The following is a 19,221-nucleotide window of genomic DNA, read 5'->3' as shown; positions in this document are numbered from 1 at the left end:
CAATGCGCTTACCTACAGGCAGAATTGTTGAAATTTGAAATTGCCTATGACGTGCTATGTCCAATAAATACCCCGGTTACCTATCTATTTTCTTTTTCATTCAAATTTACGCTCTGTCCTTGTTTTTTGACATCGCGCAGTTCGCTGGTTACGAATGGTTATTTGTACTAGCAGCTGTCCCCTATTGAGGAAGGTACTACAAACCGAATTCAACTCTCCCTAAAATTCAAAACCAAATTAAAGCACATGCCTAATCATTGAAACATACTTCATAATGCATGCGCGATGTCTTGGTGACATCACATCGTAATGTGCTGCTTTGTCTTTCACTTCGGAAGCAGAAATGTTCTGAATATACTGGGGACGTCTGTTGTTCAGGAAGATAATTGGAGGCCTGAAGACAGCAAAAACAAACCTTGTGTTGTAGAAATGATAGACCTTCATTGTTCGTCAGTATTCTGAAACGCCGATCTTGCTAGGAGTCTTGCAACGAAGGGAGTCAAAATAGGCGCCTTGATATTGATACGGGAATAAAAGAAGAGGCGGAGAGCGAGCGCGAGCGGCGAGCGCGCGGCTCTAGCACGAGGGAGATAGAACGAGAAAGCTTGGCCGCCGCCGGTCGTGCTTCGCCGGCTCTCCTCCGTACCGCTGATATATTTCTCTGGGCGGGCCCGTGGCCACCCCGTGGCATCCCACACCGTAACATTTTGGTGGCAGCGGTGGGATCATGCCGCTCACCCGCTCCCAGAGTCAAGCGCCCGACGTGCCAGCCGACAGGAGTCCACCACCAGCCGATAGCGCCGACGACGCGGCGGCCGGCGCCGCTAGACCTAGGCGCTCGGAGGGGCTCGGCTCTTCGCAGCAGCCGGACGCCGGTGTTGAGCGCCTCCTGGATACAGTCACCCAACGGATGGACGCATGGGAGGCCCGTCTGACTGCCCAGGCTGGGGAGATGGAAGCTCTCCGGCGCGAACTCCGTCGCCTGGTGCCAGCCGAGCCGAGCACAGGTCAGGTGCCTTTGGGCGTCCCCGCCGCCGCTGTTTACGGCTCTGCCGTCGCTGGGCCTGCGGTCGTGGCCGCCAATGGCGTGCTCGGCGCGGGTGCGTCCTCGCCGCAGTGTTCGTTGGACGTTGTGGAATTGCCCACATTTGACGGCACCATCTCGTGGGATGCTTACCGCATCCAGCTGGACGGTATTGCGGCGGCGAGAGGCTGGGACGAGCAAATGAAGGCATGGATGCTCGTTGCAAAACTGAGGGGCCGCGCCACCGAGCTGCTGCAGAACGTGCCGCCCGACCAGCTGGGCTCTTACACTGTTCTGGCGGGCCTCCTCGCCGACCACTATGGTGCCTCAGGTCAACCCCGTGTGCAGTACCACCGCCTGCGAGCCCGCTGTCAAGAGCCCTGGGAGACGTACCAGGACCTCGCCGCCGCCATTGAGCGCCTGGCTCTGCAGTCCCTGCCGGGAGCGCCTCAGAACGCCGTGGCCCTGGTCGGCACCGAGGCGTTTGTCGAAGCCATCCGACTCCCCGAGGTGCAGCGCTTGGTCCGCTCTGGCCGTCCTGATTCCGTCCGCGCCGCCATGGCGCTCGCCATCGAGGCGGAATTGACTTTGCTGGCCACGCGGGGGTCGCCACCGTCTGCCGAGCGCAGCGTCCGGGTGCAGGCTCCTCGGTCCGCAGCCCCAACTGCGGCCTCTATCCGACGCCTGCGTAACGACGTCCGCATGACCTGCTTCCGCTGCGGCCTGCGGGGACACTACGCGAGGGACTGTGCCGGCACTCCAACGTCGGGAAACGATTTGGCGGAACTCCGGGCGGAGTCCGTCCCCACACTCATTCGTTCTCCGCGTCCCCTCCTTTCGTCGGCTCCGATTACCACTGATGCGCCTTACGTGCTCGTCGACGTCGCCCTGCTTGACCGGCACGTAAAGGCCTTGGTTGACACTGGAGCGGCTGTCAATGTACTGCACAAATCGTTTGTTGCTAACGCGCCCCACCTGCTTCTGCCAGCCGCCAAAACCCGGTTCTTAGCTTTTAACGGCACCCCTGTGGAGCAAGTCGGACGTGTCGTCGTCAACCTGACAGCACTCGGAAATACCATCTCCACCGAGTTTGTTGTCGCAGACAGCCCTATTTGGCCAGTGGTCCTCGGATGCGGGTGGTGCCAGCAAGCCGGAGTCGTCCTTAATTTTACTAGAACCAAACCACGGGCGAGCCGAACTCTCTGTGGGCCGGGCTGGCTTAGCCGGGTTTCCAGCCTCGGTGCCGCCCTGTGGCAGTCCCTGGTGTCGGCGACCAAGCGTGCCTCAGCATCTCTGCGTGACCTCGCGACGAAGTGGCCGTGTCGAGTCAAGCCGTTCGACGTCACTACCGTGACTGTGGCGTCCGCCGTGACCCTGCCACCGGGTGCGGCAACGTGGGTGTATGCCAAGCTTGACAGTCCGGTCACAGCAGACGTGCTGTTCGAACCCATCCGGTGTTCAGCTCCAGCCCGTCAGATGACCTCCCCTCGAAGCCTTCTGCCTGTGCTCAAAGGAGAGGCCCACGTATTTATACTCAACATCAGCAGCGTACCTCTCGCGCTGACTCCCGGCACGCAATTGGGTACAGCCTCAGTTTTGGACCCCGGGTCACCAGTGGCGTCTCTGCAACCTGAAGCCCCGCCTCGCCACCCTCCAGCGCCGGCGATCCTATCATGGGACGAATTTAACTTTGGACCCAGCCTGACCTGCGCGGAGCTCGCCTCTCTGAAGACTTTGCTGCTCGAGCATCGCAGTTGCCTTGCTCTCAGCGCCGGTGAACTCGGGTGCACTTCCTGGGCTCAACACCGGATCAACACCGAAAACCGCTGGCCCGTTCATCACCAACCTCGCCGTGTAGCGCCAGCCGAACGGAGAGTCATCCAGCAGCACGTGGGCGACATGCTTGACCAGGGAATCATTGCCCCTTCTTGTAGCCCTTGGTCCTCCCCTGTCGTCCTTGTGCGCAAGAAGGATGGAACACTCCGCTTCTGCGTTGACTATCGGAAGCTAAATGCTATTACTAATTGCGACGTGTACCCGCTGCCTCGCCTCGACGATGCGCTTGACCGCCTGAAGGGGGCCCGTTATTTTTCCACGCTAGATCTGCTCTCGGGCTACTGGCAGGTGCCTGTTCACCCCGATGATGCGGAAAAGACGGCTTTCGTGACTCCCGACGGCCTTTACCAGTTCAACCGTATGCCCTTCGGTCTCTCGAACGCTCCAGCCACCTTCCAGCGTCTCATGGACCGAGTCTTAGGCCATTTGAAGTGGACTATGGCGTTGGTCTACCTGGATGACGTAATTGTCTACGCGGCTACATTTGAAGAACACCAGAGACGCCTCAAACTCGTCCTCGAAGCCCTTACCTCTGCTGGGCTTCGCTTAAAACCAAAAAAATGTTTCTTCGGTTTCGCGGAGGTGACGTACTTGGGTCACGTTGTGAGCCGGCATGGCATCCGTCCCGACCCTGAAAAGCTAAAAGCGCTTACAGCTTACGAAGCTCCCACCACCGCCAAAGAGCTCAAAAGTTTCCTTGGATTTGCTTCGTATTTCCGTCGTTTTATTCCGGACTTTGCCAAGCGCAGCGCTCCATTGACCGCCCTGCTGAAGAAGAATGCACCGTGGAGTTGGACGCAGGCCCAACAGCTCGCGTTTCTTGACGTCAAGCACGCCCTCCTCGAGCCTCCTACATTGGCCCATTACGACGAATCGGCCCCCATCGTCCTCCACACGGATGCCAGCCAAGATGGGCTCGGCGCTGTCCTCCTGCAAGAAGACGAGTCTGGTGACCACAAAGTCCTAGCTTATGCCAGCCGCCAGCTTTCCGACGTTGAGCGCCGCCGCCACTCTTCAGAACTCGAGTGCCTCGCCGTTGTCTGGGCCGTCGAGAAGTTCCGTCCCTACCTGTACGGCCGTCACTTCACTATAGTCACGGACAATAGCGCTCTCACTTGGCTGCAGTCCGCCAAACATTTGAATGCCAAGATTGCACGCTGGTCCCTGCAACTTCAAGAGTACAATTTCACAATAGTGCATCGGCGCGGCTCTGCCCATCAAGATGCCGATTTCCTTTCTCGCCACCCTTGTTCCGTGACGGCTTTGACGGACCTGAGGACTGCACAAACGCAAGATCCCGCCATTGCTGCCATAATCCACTCCCTTGGCACCGCCGCCGGCGCAGGCCTCCGCCAACTACGACGGGTCTATCGAATGAAGGACGACCTCTTGTGTCATGTGAAGCGGCTCCGTGGTCGACCACCCGTCTGGTTGCCAGTTGTGCCGGCAACACTGCGGTCGCAAATCTTGCGCGGCTTACACGACGCTCCCACGGCTGGTCACCTTGGTCGCGGCAAGACCTACGCACGAGTGTCGGAGCGGTTTTGGTGGCCTAATATGTCCAGAGATGTCAAGGAACACGTGGCGTCCTGCCAGACATGCCAGTACAGAAAACCGTCCACAGGTGTAACCAAGCCACCCCCGCAGGCTTTTTCGCCACCAAGTTCACCTTTCGAGCTGGTTGGACTGGATCATTTGGGCCCGTTTCCGAAGACGCGTGCCGGCAACCGGTATGTTCTGGTTGCGATCGACTACTTCTCCAAGTGGGTCGAAGCACTGCCCGTTCCAGACACGTCGTCCGCTCATGCCGTCGCGTTTGTGGAACAGCATCTCGTTCTTCGGCACGGTGTTCCCCGGCGCCTCATCACGGACCGTGGGAGCTGCTTTATGTCCCATGAATTCGAGCGAGCCCTCCGCTCCTTCGGCATTGCGCATTCCACTACATCCGTCAATCATCCGCAGTGCAATGGCCTCGTGGAGCGTGTTAACCGTACCCTCACGGATATACTCGCATCCTACGTCGCTCCGTCCCACACAAACTGGGATCGTTTTGTTTCTGCTGCAGCTTTTTCAGTCAACACTGCAGCGCAAGAAACAACGCATATGACGCCGTTCTCAGTCGTCTATGGCAGAACGCCCTCCATTCCTCTCGACGCGCAGTTGGGCCTTCCCCATCCTACTGCGTCACCAACTGAATCTGCTCAACGACTTCATTCCGCCCGCCTCGACGCCCAGCGCAACCTCCTCACGGCTCACGCGCGTGTGCAAGCGGCCAACGCGGCAGCACCACCACATCCCCCCTTCCGGCCCGGTGACTTGGTCCTCGTTCGCCGCACCATCCGTGCGACTGGCCGTGCCGCAAAGCTCTTGCCCCGATACCGCGGCCCTTACCGTGTCGTTGCCCGACTCGGCCCCGTGACATACCGCCTCGAAGACCTGCCAGAGCATCGACCATGCGGTGTGCACCACATTTTCCCAGAGCATGTTTCAAACATGAAGCGATATGTCTACGGCGCCTGCGGTGACTCCGACTTAGCTACCGGGTCCTCATCAGCGCCGTCGTCGCCTGCTGGCTCCATGCCTTCCCCACGCAATGCAGTCCCATAAACGGATCGCCGCTCAATATGCATAAAACTCCCTGAAGTTAGCCTAACCGGTGTGGGACCTTCTTCGGCGACTGCAGACACCTTCGCCCAGCTCACACACTTCGAATTCAACGAAGAGTGTGACCGTTTCCTATCTGCGAGCCCACAGTGCATCGCCCCAGGAAACCCTGCATCAAAGCACGGACTGACTTCTCCGCCCCCCCCCCCCCCCCCCCCCCCCCCCCCGGTGGAAAGGTGATACGGGAATAAAAGAAGAGGCGGAGAGCGAGCGCGAGCGGCGAGCGCGCGGCTCTAGCACGAGGGAGATAGAACAAGAAAGCTTGGCCGCCGCCGGTCGTGCTTCGACGGCTCTCCTCCGTACTGCTGCTATATTTCTCTGGGCGGGCCCGTGGCCACCCCGTGGCATACCACACCGTAACAATATATGGGAGAACCCCCCAAAAAACACAAAGCTCACTAAATGCATCACTAGGGCTTTTGCATTTTACATGTCGTTAAAGAAAGTAAAGCGTTGCATGGGGTAAGTTTTTATGTACTACCACCAGTAATGGAAAAAAATGTCTTCCAAAAAGTACATATTCCGCTTTTAAATGCCAATGTGAAATTACGACGAAGTAAGTAAAATTAAAGACGAAGTAAGGACGAAGGCGATAGGGGTGCTGTCTCGTATGAAGAAGACGTCACCAGACTACTCCCTGCCTCAAGACAAACGCAAGGCAATTCGTAGCCTACAGGCTATTGATGAAAATGCAATCCTTCCTGCGGGGAAAGGCAATGTCACGATAATCCTTGACCGCTCTTCGTACCAAGAAAAAATGGAAGCCTTGTTTCAGGACGAGAATACCTATCGCCGACTACCAAAAAGCCCCACGTCAAAGGTGCAGACCTCTCTTCAGAAAATGCTTGGAAAAATCTTCGAGGGCCTTCAACCATCCTTGAAACGCCTCTTATCAGCTGCTTTGTACGAACGGCTCGGCACCCGCCACATACGGGCTTCCAAAGGTTCATAAAGAAGGCACCCCTCTACGCCCATTAGTAGACTTCAGGAGGTCTCCTGTGCACTCTCTGTCGCAGTACCTTCACGGTGTTTTGGCTCCACTGGTTGGAAAGACAGAACTGAACGTCGAGAACTCGTCCGATTTCATCGACATGGTAAGAGCCATTGTCCCTGAAGACAACGACATGCTCGTGTCTTTCGACGTCTGCTCACTGTTCACCAGCGTACCTGTCAATCTGGCCATTGAAGCTTGCAGGAAACGTCTCGAAGATGAGAGCTCATGGCAAGATCGGACCCCTTTCGACGCAGCAGAGCTTTGCGAGCTATTGCGCTTCTGTCTCGCTAACACGTATTTTACTTATAATGGCACATTTTACCAGCAGACCTTCGGCACATCAATGGGAACAGCAATTTCGGTGACAGCGGCGAACATCACGATGGAAGTCATCGAAAGCAAAGCCCTAACCACTTTCCAGCCGCGACAAAAATATTTCTAAGGTATGATGGACGACTGTTTCTGTGTCCTAGAGCGCAAGCGCATGACCCCTTTTCTGGACCACCTGAACTCCATTGAACCCTCAATCAAGTTCACTTTTGAGGAAGAAACCGATGGCTGCCTCCCATTCCTGTACACCATGGTAACCCGTACTGTGACTGGCCTTGTATTTAATGTTTACCGCAGACCTACGCACACTGGAAGATATTTACATTTCAATTCTGTGCACCCAGTCGCTCACAAACGGTCTCTGGTTGTTTCCCTGATCAACCGTGCCAGACAGGTCTGCAGTCAAGATGCCATCTAAAGAGCGAAATGAAAAGAATAGAGTCTGATCTTCGAAGAAACGGCTACCCTCTTTCCTTCATCAGGAACACCGAAAGAAGAATGCCAGCGAATCATCCTGCCTCCGTAGAACGCGAGAGCACATAAAATCCAAAAGAAAAACGAGCTGCTGTCCCATACGTAGCGGGAATTAGCGAAGCGCTTGCACGTATTTTCCGCAAGCATGGCGTCAACATCGCGCACGTTCCCGCTGGGAAGGTGCGAACAGAACTGGTGAATGTGAAGGGCAAGCTCCCTCGTGAAAGATTTCCAGGTGTTGTGTATGAGATTGACCACGCCGATTGCTCATCAGCATATATCTGTGAAACAAAGGTCTTCAGGAGACGCCTGAGAGAGCACCAGAACGACGTCCGAAACCAGAAAGCAGCATCTAACGCCATCGCCGAGCATGTGCAAGAATCCGGCCACGAGATTAACTGGGATCAAGCAAAGATATTGACAACAGAAAAGAATACATCAGCACGGCAGAATCTTGAGTCCCTTATGATACAGACATCGTCTTAACCCTAAACAGGAACGACGGAACTCTACATCCTATCTATGCTAAATCATTAAAAACGCTACTGGGTGCTACAAAAGAACGGATTCGTGCGCCGATTGCTTCATAGTGAACAAGGGAGCCGTAATGCTCCCGAAACGGCTTTTCATCTTTTGACTTTGGCCAGTGACCAGCAATCTGCATCATAAAATCACATTCACGCTCTAAATTGTTCCCATGTGCAGTGTTTTGGAATCTACCTTCGTAGGGAGTAAGATTGCCACCTTGGGAGAGTCAGCATGCGATGTGCAGGCGGTGTGTACAGCACGATAATTACACCACGCTAAAAGGGCGCCACTCATCAGCAAATGTCATAAAACAGCCGGTGCGCATAGCACTGCTTCATCTGAGCACTACTCTTACGAATAATAGCCCAGCGACCCGACAGACGGCGGAATCACCAGAATAAAGATGCGACCAACATTTGCCTGTCAGCGTGAAAAGTCGATCAAGTGATGTGCAAGGGTTCCATCCTGTTGGTGTTTCAGGACATAAGGTCCTTGGCGCCGAATGCTACCGATATCCACAAAAGAACAGCAAACATGTATTTCCTTACCAGTAGATCCAACGATAGCCCACGGTTATTTAAAAAAGGAGTAACGAGCATTGTGGGAGCAAGAACGTAATCATAATGCAAAAAAAAAAATTGTTCCTCGTAGTTCGGAGACTGAATCGTGGAGCCTTTAAATAATTCAAATATGATGCTCAGAACTGAGTTTTGCAATATTGCGGCTGCAGGGGCGATAAAAGCAACGCTTAATTATTGTTAAAGGAACGAAATAACCTCTATCTAGCTCCATGTTTCTAGCTATGAAATTACCCTTCCCTAATAATAACAGCTTAAAACACAGTACAACGACAAAACTTTTTCTTTTAGCTTCTCCCAGGGATAGATACAAGTGCCGACGCTTTTTTTGCAAGACCTCTAGGACTTCGCTTTTAGATGGGCAAAGTCTTCCAAATTATTTTATCGTTTTATTCCCTAACCGTGACGCTCTTAATTAGGACCGGTCCGCACGGGAAGAACGCCGTTTACAACGCGAGCTGTATCTGCGACTTTCCTCGATAAGCTGTCACGACAAAACTGCGTGCTAAAAATGAAAGCGCGGAAGAGAACGCAAGGCAGAAACTCCGAGAAGAGAAGCGTCGGCACTACCGTGGAGCCATGTGCTTGCGCTTGGGTCCAGAGCGCCAGTGCTGCCGCGCAGTGTGCGCGGAGAGGCACGAAGAGCGGCGTGCAGCAGTTGGTTCAGTTGTTTCACCTCACGATATGGAAGAAAGCGGCCTCAACGACGTGCTTCCGTGCGTCCTGTTCGGAGTCGAAAGCGCTAGCACTGGGCTCGTGCGGACACGAATATTTTAGATGCAACAAATGCCCTCCTGCAACACAGTCTCATTGAGCGTAACCGTTCTCAATTTTTGTTCTCCTCCTATGTTCTTACAAACAGTCGTATTAAAGCAGCATAGTTTCACTGAAATCTTCAGAACTTACGCTGTGGATGTCGCAAGGAGACAATGTTCAACAATAAGGCGTCCGGTTATAAAGGAGTTCCGCGAAAGAATACTGTAATAACATACGTAAGGAATGTCGTGGCTATAGTAGTCTTCATCGCCGTTGTAGTATCCGTAAAAGCTGTCTAAGCCCCGGAAGGTTGGAGTGAAGTCTTCCATGTAATATCCTAGGTGCCACTGCAATCACGCAGGTATACAAAAAAAAATGAGAACAATAAACTCTCGTAAAAAATGGGGCTTGAACATTATCTAACAAAGCACTAAAAACATCCGATAGTAAATAGATTCTCCAACCACGGACAAAAATTTAACAATTTCCTCAGTTAACAGGAATACACTAATATTTTCATGCAAAAAATTCCCTCCAAGGTGCTCACCAGGCGGGCGTTGCTAGCTGGATGGCTATGGCGAAGTTAGAGGAAAATATGTGCAACTACCTCTTCAGACTTTATATAAGGTGGTAATAATCCTTGAAAAATGGAAAATGAGTTTTTCTAGGAAAGGAAATGGCGCAGTAATTGTCTCGTACCTCAATGGGCCCCCAATCCGCACCGCCAGGGAAGGGAGGAAGATGAAAGTGAAAGAACAGAGAAAGAAGTGTCGTAGTGGAGGGTTCCGACATCGCACTGATGCGTGCACTAGCACGTGCACTGACATCGCACATCACGTGGGCGCATCATTTCTCTCATAACTGCGCATTGTAAGGGCCTTCGTTTGTTTGCTTGGTTTGTCATTTAACTTCCTTAAGAGGCTCAGCCAATGCAGGACACCTTAGTGGACAGCACCAAATAATTGTGGCCACCTGGGGTTCTTTAACGTGCACGGACATTGCACCGTACATGGGCGTCTAGTATTTCGCCTCCATCGAAATGCTATCGCGGCGATCGTAATCGAACCTGAGACTCGGCTGCAGAGCCGAGGACCATAACCACTGAGCCACCACGGCGTCTTATAAGGCATTTGATCTTCACTTAGACACTGCCATTAACTAGCCTGAAATCATTTCCAATTTCACTTTTTGTTGAGCGCAGGAGTGCCCATTCGACGGAATTAGGCGGCAAAGTGCACCAGCCACGAATTGTTACCTGGCTCCCAGCTGTTCGACGGAATTCATTTCTTCCAACTGCAAATACAAGGCTCCCTGCAAGCTTTTAACTAATTATGTGTACCTATTCTCCCTTCCTGACTGCACTCTTGGCTATGATCTCGTACGCCAGGCGACATGGAGGTGCAATCGGGACTCGACATTGAGGCTTTTTGTTACGCATCTTGAGTAGCCGTCTTCGTACTTGGCAGTGCTAGTTGTAAGTGGGACATGGGCAGGAAGCTCTGTGGCCAAAACCGCATTTTTGATGCGAACAATTGCGCAAGAGCGTCCCGTGTTCAGGCGCCAGCTTCCGCTACCTGAGATGGGCGAAAATACGCGTGCAACTATTCGGACATTTCTTCCGTCGCTGCCACTCCGCCCACCGCGCTTGCGGTCAGTCAACATTCAACAGCTGTGGGATGGCCTGGAGCGTGTGCACCACTCGATGCAGGGCGGTGTTCTGTCATTGTGGGGCTTAGTTGTTATTTAATGAGCATAACGAGAAGCACCTTTCAGACACGCATTGAAGTTAAAGTGTGATTGAACCGAACCTCGGCATGGAAGGACGTGAGAAAAGTCATCAAGCACAGAAAGGACGCTGTGGACAGCGCCAACACACGCTAGAAGTTCTCGCTCGTCGATCAGTGCAACAGCGCCAGACAAGCAGAGATGCTCGCTAAACATAAAAATATTAATAATATAGCATTAGAAGTCGCATCAGGAAAAAAAGTGTTGTCGGTCTTGAAATTCTCTCTTAGGATGGAGGGAAGCGACTACCAACCGCATAATTCTCGTTTGCTCGATGGATGTGACGTCACTAGACCCGAACTGGTTTCACTTATGGTAACGACATCAACAGCTTCTGATGTTACCGCACTGCCAACACATAACGTGATTAGGTGTCTCTGCGAATTTTTCATAACAATAATCACGTTTTGCGCGTTATTGCTAGGCGCATTCAAAGTCTTAATCTACGCGAAATGCACATAAACAGCGAGAACAACGCCCGCCACAGAAAGCAGCGGCACAAAAGCTTGCTTCCTTCTCCAAATCCCTTAGCAAGTTTACTGCTCAGGAAACCCGTGAGATTCATGCTAGTACAAACATCGGTGTAGTACGCATCGCTGAGTGACCAATCGGTGCGCCTTACAGTCATTTAGCGCAAGCCTTTATTTTCTTCCTTAATAAGGTGCAAAATAGTGGATTCAACTGCTAAACAAGCTTTATTTGCCTTTAAAGGCTTGCTTATCTCAGCAAGAGTGCGTGCTCCAGTGATTTGAAAACTCGTGCTAGTTCAAAGGGACAGTGAAGAGAACTAACTCTACCAATTTTTTTTTGTTACCGAAATCTGGTAGTTCGGCATTTCATGGCTTTGTTGCCGATTGTCCGTGCGCGAAATATGAATTTATTTCAAAGAAATTTGAATTCGAAATAGAAAAAGATTTTTCTGCCGCTTCGATTCAAACTCGGGGCATTCTTATGACGTCACGGCGTACTCTTATGATGTCATAGGACGGAGTGACGTGAAACATGACGTAAAAGCAGACTCGGTGATTTCTGGCGGCTAGCGGTGCGGTCTAGCAGCAGCAGAAATGAAAGCCACCGCCGCCGCACGTTGAAGGCATCTATCGGGGGTCGCTACCGTCGCTTCGTTCACGTTTGCATCGGCTACTTACGATGGATCCCGTTCCCAAACCCGACGACGAAATTCTCCCAAAAACTCCGGCCTGCATTTCAGCCACCTCAGCCCCACAGCGCGTGCGATGCTTTTGAGGGAGCACGGTTAGGTTAGACGCCGGCGGGTCGTTTCTCCCTTCTGCCGTGAGCAGCCCTTGTTAAATAAATATCCTAAACCCAGTGCGAAGAGTCGCGAGGGGCGAGGACAAGGTCGGCGCGTCGCGCCCATCGGAGGCTGGCCGGAGCTTTGGGGCCAACGGATTGTGATTCCTTGAACGGCGCGGTTGCACGGTGCAGCAGGCGGCATCGAGGTCTCCCACGGTTACAAGGGCCACGTTATTTACATAATTGTTTGCCACAAAAAACGGATGGGTGCTCAAGCGCGCTCGCGTTTAAAGTTGGCGGCTTGAAAGTAAAGCCGACGGACGACGCTTCAACGGGTTTCGCGCGTTTCCATAGGTGCGGGGTCCACTGGATTGGGCTCTCTCGCCCACTTGCGTGCACCTTCAGATGTGTACTGTGAATGGATTAAATTTGCCGACAGCTAGAGTATAACAGCTCCGCCCAACTGCCGAAGCTATTGAATGAAGCCGCAAACAAACGAGTTGGATGAGAGCGGAGTCACGGTCTCTGCAGGTTCCAAATCTCTTTTTCTTAACTGCCTTGTATCTTGTCTCCCGTCCCTAATTAACGATTTCCGTTAAGTAGTTTGAAGTTGACTGGCACAGTCAGGAACCTTTCGCCAGGCGAGCGTGCGAATGACACAAGAGCTCTTTATACTGCTAACTGCCTTGTACGATCACCGACCATCGTGCCATCATAGTTTTTCATCGACCGTGGAGATCATCTGACTAGCCTTAACAGGCGGCTTCAATGGTTAACTAGCACTTGAAGCGGCACTTGGAGCTCCTCTGCTGTTCGCTTGTGCGCTGGTAAATCGAGGCGCGTCAAAAAGAAAACCACGGGGAACGCAAAGCTTATAGATGCGAAGCGCCATAACAAATCGGAACTCTCCTGGCCGCCTGTGGTGCCGCCAAGCATCTGTTTTCTGTGCTTCCAACATTCAGGTTGTCTTTTGTCTGTCTTCCTTGTGCGATAAAAGTGCAATGTCGGTTTCAAAACAAAACTTGCTTCAATATTGAACCAGTAACCTTCCTTTGTCAGCATCAGAGATTCATGGCGTCCGACTGGGAAGGAAAATTCATCCAAGGTGGCATCTCTTGTCCTATGACGTCATCACGCTTGTACATGCGAGATTGGCCTGTGGCGGCGATACCTGTATTTTGGTTCTTGCTATTTTCTACTTTACAAGAGCTTTGTTTTCAGTAAGAGTGGCATTTTTGTGATCAGGAGCTGGTATTCTATCGATACAAGCCAACTTCAATTTCTCCTCAGTGTCACTGTGTCCTAAGTTCAAGGCAAGCAGAGAGCATCGGATGCAAAGCGACGCACACCTTTCCGACCAGGTGTGTCTCGTACCCCAGCTCCTTCAGGTACTGAGGCAGTATGCGCACGCTCAGGGGCAAGCCCCAGGGCCCCCCAATTCCAGGTAGGATGCCCTGCATTCCTGTGGAGCAACAAATGACACTGAGTGGGACAGATTATAAGCGATCTTGCTAGATGAAAACGATGCAAAATAAGGTATCCAAGGTTCAGTACGCAGAAACAGCTCATGGGCTATGCGGAACAACGTATCAAATGTCCCATGATCATGTCGGAAACATGGGCCTCATTATCCTCCACTGACAAAGCACAGTACGCAGGTGCTTTTTTTCTTTCACAGTTTGACTGTGTAGAAATCTGGCTCACTCGATCGAGGTTGGATGCCGCAGCCTGGGTATCAGCAGCCGAAATGAGTATCCTAGGAGGCAATGCGTGCAAATGCAAGTACGTTTCAAGTAAGGAAAACTTTGATACTACATGTAACACTCAAACATTAATTTTTCCTCTTTCTATGCTGTGCCCTTTATTTACTTATTTCATACAGCGGATCATACTAAAGACTTAAGCGGTAGGTCTTGAATGCGACACAGAAAATGGGATTACCGCATTTTCATGCAAATTCTGTTCACTCACTGTAACTCAATTTTTTCACGCAAATGTAGCATCATATGCAGCTCACCAGCAAAATTATGCGAACGGAGGTAAGCAGTAAACTCGATGGGGCGTTTGGTTAATTACAAGAATTTTCCTCGCGCAAACGGATGGATACGCAAACTTCAGAAGACTCTTGAATACATAACAAGGCCCACCACTGCCAAGAAAGGACCTAGAGCAGTGTGTATTTTTAGCTTTGACGTAGAGGATTAAAAAAATCTTCCCAAAATGATGAAGCCATTGAAAACCCATGTGAATTCAATGGTATGCTTTCCTGCTTTGCATGGCACGAGTTGCAGGGGCAATGCATTTGGGAAATTTAAATCATATTTTGGATTTGAATTTAAGCTTTCTTAACAAACTAAAACGATCCCCGCCCGAAATTTAGGAGAAAAAAAAATAGCTCACATTTCAGGCACAAGACCAACACTAGAATACGCATCAGCCATCTGGAATCTTCTATACAATAAAAACTAACATTGAAGAACCTGAAATGATACCACGCAAAGCAATCCGTATTGTGTTTTGAAGGCGTCAGTTTAATGACTCGAAAGCTAATCTCATGAGACCTCATAGGATTCAGGCCTTGCAATTTTGGCGAAAGATACAGAGAAGAGAATACCTTCCTTGCTAGAAAACCATGAGCTGTAGATAAGTCCAGACCACTTGCATACATCTTTTTCAAAGCGTCAAACAAGGAATTGTCAAAACCATTCACTAGCACTTAGAGGCCTTGAATTAAAGCAATTATATACTACTTTTTCAAATAATCACTTTTTGAATACTCACTGTAGTTCTCATGGACGGCACCATTCAAGAAACCATCTTGTTCTTTACAGGAGACTCTTTTCGAACTCTTTTAGGACTCTTTTACAGAAGAATATTAGAGATGTAGATATCGCGAATAAATGCGAACGAAAATAAAACGGACTAAATTCTGCGTTCATTAATCTTTTTTTTTTTCTCACAGAAATAAAGAACGCTAGCTATTGCGCTCCACTCATAGCGCTCCAAAACTCTAGGCCTACGTATTATCTTCAAATAGTAACCTTGCACAGATTTCCCGCGCACAGTTTACGCTCTCATTTCCTGTTCTACGTTCAGGAGCATGCGTATTTACACCGAATGAAAGCATCTTCTTGGCTCTGCAAGGTGAAAACGCAACTCACCCCGATTGGTCGGAGGGAGCTGCTTATGCCTGCTGAACACACAGCGGCGTAATCGGATAACGGCCGTAGTGACCTTTTTTCGGTTATTGCAAAATGGGCGCCAAATACTGAGCTCTGTGATCTAACGCAAATTATAGAACTCGAAGTGGTAGAAATTATTCCGCTTTTCTTTATGCTCTCTCATACCCTAGCCCAGCTTCAGAATGTTCAATCTAAATTGCCGAGGGTAGCACATTACAGCGAGCCAATATATGAAATCCGTTGGAAAAGCATGGTGTACGCCCAGAGTTCCCAATGAGCATCTGGTATTGGCTAAACCACTGAACAACACATCAAACGATGGCCCTGGTTGTCCATCGCTTTTCCAGTATTGGCTGTGCCGTCATCAAATCATGGCTATCATGGGTCACGTCAGCTAGAATTCTCTCACACTTTGCTATTGCTGGCTATGCCATCTTGGAATCATGGCTATCACAGGCCATGTTAGCCAGAATTCCTCCACTGTTTTCCAGAATTGGCTAAGTCAATCTAAGTAGCTAATTTTATTGGCCTAGCTTTGCCATCACTCATTCAGTGTGAAAAGTATACTGGCAAACACTGGTCAACCTTGTGCCATCTGCTAATACGACATGACAATGTTCAATACTGCCACAACAGAGAGAGACAGTTTATAATTTTCCGAACTCGTAAAAACTCACTAGAGCTCTATATAAATGTTTTGAGACTTGTGTATGTCGGTCTCATCTAAGTTTAACTATAACTGGCATGTATACGTGGCCAAAGTAGGTGTTTTACGTTGATCCTTCAGATCAAAACACACGTTCCTGGAGCACAGTATGGCATTTGAGCAGTATTGAGTAGTAGCCCTGTGCTATTACTGTATTACTACTACTGCGATTCTATCATAATACCCATTCTACACGGACTTTTAAGTGGCAATTAGGTCAAAGTAATATGACAATTCGAATGGTATTTGGACCAAACGGAGTTCTAAGGTGCTTCACAACGACTTCCAAACTCATTCGCAAGCAATCCAAACAGATTCGCTCGGTCTATAGCAATGCTGCTTCCGTGGAATTTTGTTCCGTCTGTTCGCTGATTTTAAGCGGTACAACTACGTGACGACGACTTCGGTGGTGGTCAGAGGACTGTGCATATTCCGCAACAGAGGAACCGGCCTGTCGCATAAGAACGACGACGACGCCATCCAGACCAACCACTACACATCGATACAGTTCTATCGCTAATACTGGGCAACTAGAAGCGGCTGCTACCAACAACCTAAATTTCTTTTAAAATGCCCCGTAAATTTAGTAATTAACGAATGCGGGCTGGCGTGACCCTGTGGTAATGATGCGTGTAATTATATATGGCTTATTGAAGCCGCTAATTAAGAAAAACATTACTCTTTTATAAGTGCACGACAGAGCTCACCCTGCAGCCGTTCGATATCTGGGCATAATGACCCTCCTATTTGTCATGTTTTTGAAAGCGTTTTTGCACGCTAATCTTGCGTTAGTATCTCAGAACCAGGCCAATGGCACTTCATTCTAGAAAACAAATAAAATAACTTTCGTTTCATATTATTTTAATTAAAAAGCACTTTTTTGCATCATTCTAGAGAATTCACTGCCACACTGCGCAGAGGGAGTCTGCTTAATGCAGATCCTTAATAAAACGTAATAACTTATTGTGTGTGCATTCACTAAACCGACTTTGTCGCAATTTTAGCGACGTCGAGAAGCAAAGCAGTGGCCTAGTAATATACAATTATAACTTGCGCACACGCGAAATATTAGGCCGCCGGTTCATAAACGCACGCAGTCACGTGCTAAGTGATTCCTATGCTTCCGTACGTCGTCTCCTGTGATCGCGCCATTCCCTGTTTTTTGCGATTTGCTTTTTCCTTCCTTTTCTGCAAATCGAATGTTGAGAATTTTTGTTTTTGTGTATTTTATTTTTCTGTGGCGTGATTTGCATTGAGGGCCATAGCTCTTGCTCGCGTCATTGCTCATTTGCTCGCTATTTTTTTTTGGATTTCGAAGATTAACTTTATTGTTGAAAAGGATCGGAAACAGTTGCGAATCACAATTCAACACTATTTTGTTTGTTTTTGCTTTCCTGCGTGAAACTCCCACTCCAAAAAAATTTGAGAATTCTTCGACGAGCGGAGAATAAATCTAGTGACAAATGGTGGTTGACACATATTCAGCCAGCTTGTTTGTCACATGTCCCTTATATAATATTATTTATTCATTTCTGTTTTTGTCCTGTGACGGCCATATTTAAGATCATCATGATCTCATGCCTCTCTTTGCAGGCTCGACGCATTGTGAGGTCATCGTGCAAGAGCTGGACGAGGAATTTGAGTGCAGTGCAAGAGTCCTCTTGCAAGAGGAGTGCAACGATTACTTCAGATACGACTGATCAGTTCACTGAAGGACAGCTCCGTTAAGCAGTTTATGGATGTCTTAGCCATACTACAGAGGTGCGTTGTCCAACCTGAATCATCGGTACGCAGCAAACTTGAAAATAAATGATTTTCCCAGAGCCTCTGCCAGTTTTCTCTTGGGTCCTCATTTCCTTTAATTACCAGGATAGATGGTACAGCTCAAGTCATCCTGCATGCGCTAGAAGCGTGCCCCTTGTAACACGATGCAATAAACCGATATTTTTCCTTAATTGTTTGGCACTCTCATTTTTGAATATTTATTAGATTGAATGGTACAACCTCAGTTCCAGTCGTTGTGCAAGTGGGTTGTTATGTTGCATGAACCAATTTTCGAAAGGAGAATACCATTGTTTGAAAGCTGGATAATAATGTTTGAAAGGTGGATACCAATGTTCGAAGGCTGGATGCCAGTGTTCAGAAGCTGGAAAGCCAATCCGAGGACAGTACTGGCCCATGTAGCGGAACGAACTTCAGGCCTGCGTTGGCCGCTCGATCGGCCGAACATTGCCCCGAAAATGGCCTGAAAGTGCGGCCAATATGTCAAAGTGGTAGCATGTTGCCTAAATGCCAATGTAGTACCGCCATTCATGCCAATTCTTGCCAATGATCGACCGGTGTTCGCCCAATGCTGTTGTGCTGCTTGTGACAGCCCCGCACTGTAAAGTGACAACACAACGCAATGTCGGCGTCTTTTATTCTCTATGCAAGTTCTCAACTACGATTATTTGTTTGCTCGCCAATTTTCCTATGAACACTAAATGCACCAGATATCCTGTGTGCTGGTGGCGCCATTGTCGCCCCCGCTTCAACTTCTAGCGCAGTGTATGTGGTAGCAACCGTCACAATCTGCTTCCACATAGGTAACAGCTAGTGACTAGAATTTAAGTGGAACCATTTTACGTTAAACATACACTAACAGAACTGTGTTCCAGATACATAAAGTAAACTATGTGGGAAAATGTTGCAGTTGAATTACGCAAGACTTATGTGGAACACGATTCCACATACGCGTATGTGAAACTCTCTACCTGCAATACTTTGTGGGCTATTATCCTATTATCATAAACAGCCTCGCTGGTAGGGCCGGGTCGCTGTGGTTGACTCTACGAGTTGTCCGTTAAAAAACTAACCTTGCCGTTCTGATCCGCAGGCATGCCCAACCACTCTTGCAGCGTACCATTTTCAAATCGCATTTGCGATGTTGTGAGCAGCACTGATTCAGAAATTTCGGGCAGGGCTCAACTCGATTCCAGTGCAATAGATGAAGCGACGCTTATAAAATTTAAATATACCTGGGACGAATTAATGCTGGTAAAGTCAGTGCTTTACCTCATGGTAAATTCTTACAAGGAAGGTCAGTGCCTACATTGCAATATATATGGTCC

At 49.6% G+C, this 19,221-nt stretch overlaps 1 protein-coding gene across 1 annotated transcript in view; it reads right to left on the bottom strand.

Annotated features, from left to right (window-relative positions):
• LOC144120173 (arylsulfatase B-like) overlaps positions 1 to 19,221 on the bottom strand; it is a 65,052-nt gene that overhangs the window by 4,842 nt on the left and 40,989 nt on the right. The window contains exons 4-5 of the mRNA XM_077652596.1: positions 13,573 to 13,685; positions 9,421 to 9,531 (exon numbers count right to left, since the gene is read on the bottom strand). Coding sequence (XP_077508722.1) covers positions 9,421 to 9,531; positions 13,573 to 13,685 — 224 coding nt within the window. The remainder of the gene's footprint in view (positions 1 to 9,420; positions 9,532 to 13,572; positions 13,686 to 19,221) is intronic.

This window comes from Amblyomma americanum, chromosome 2 (genome assembly GCF_052857255.1).
Source record: "Amblyomma americanum isolate KBUSLIRL-KWMA chromosome 2, ASM5285725v1, whole genome shotgun sequence".
In the NCBI taxonomy this organism is placed as follows: Eukaryota; Metazoa; Arthropoda; class Arachnida; order Ixodida; family Ixodidae; genus Amblyomma; species Amblyomma americanum.
Note: the sequence above shows the minus strand (reverse complement) of the source record. Positions and strands in the feature narration are given on the sequence as shown.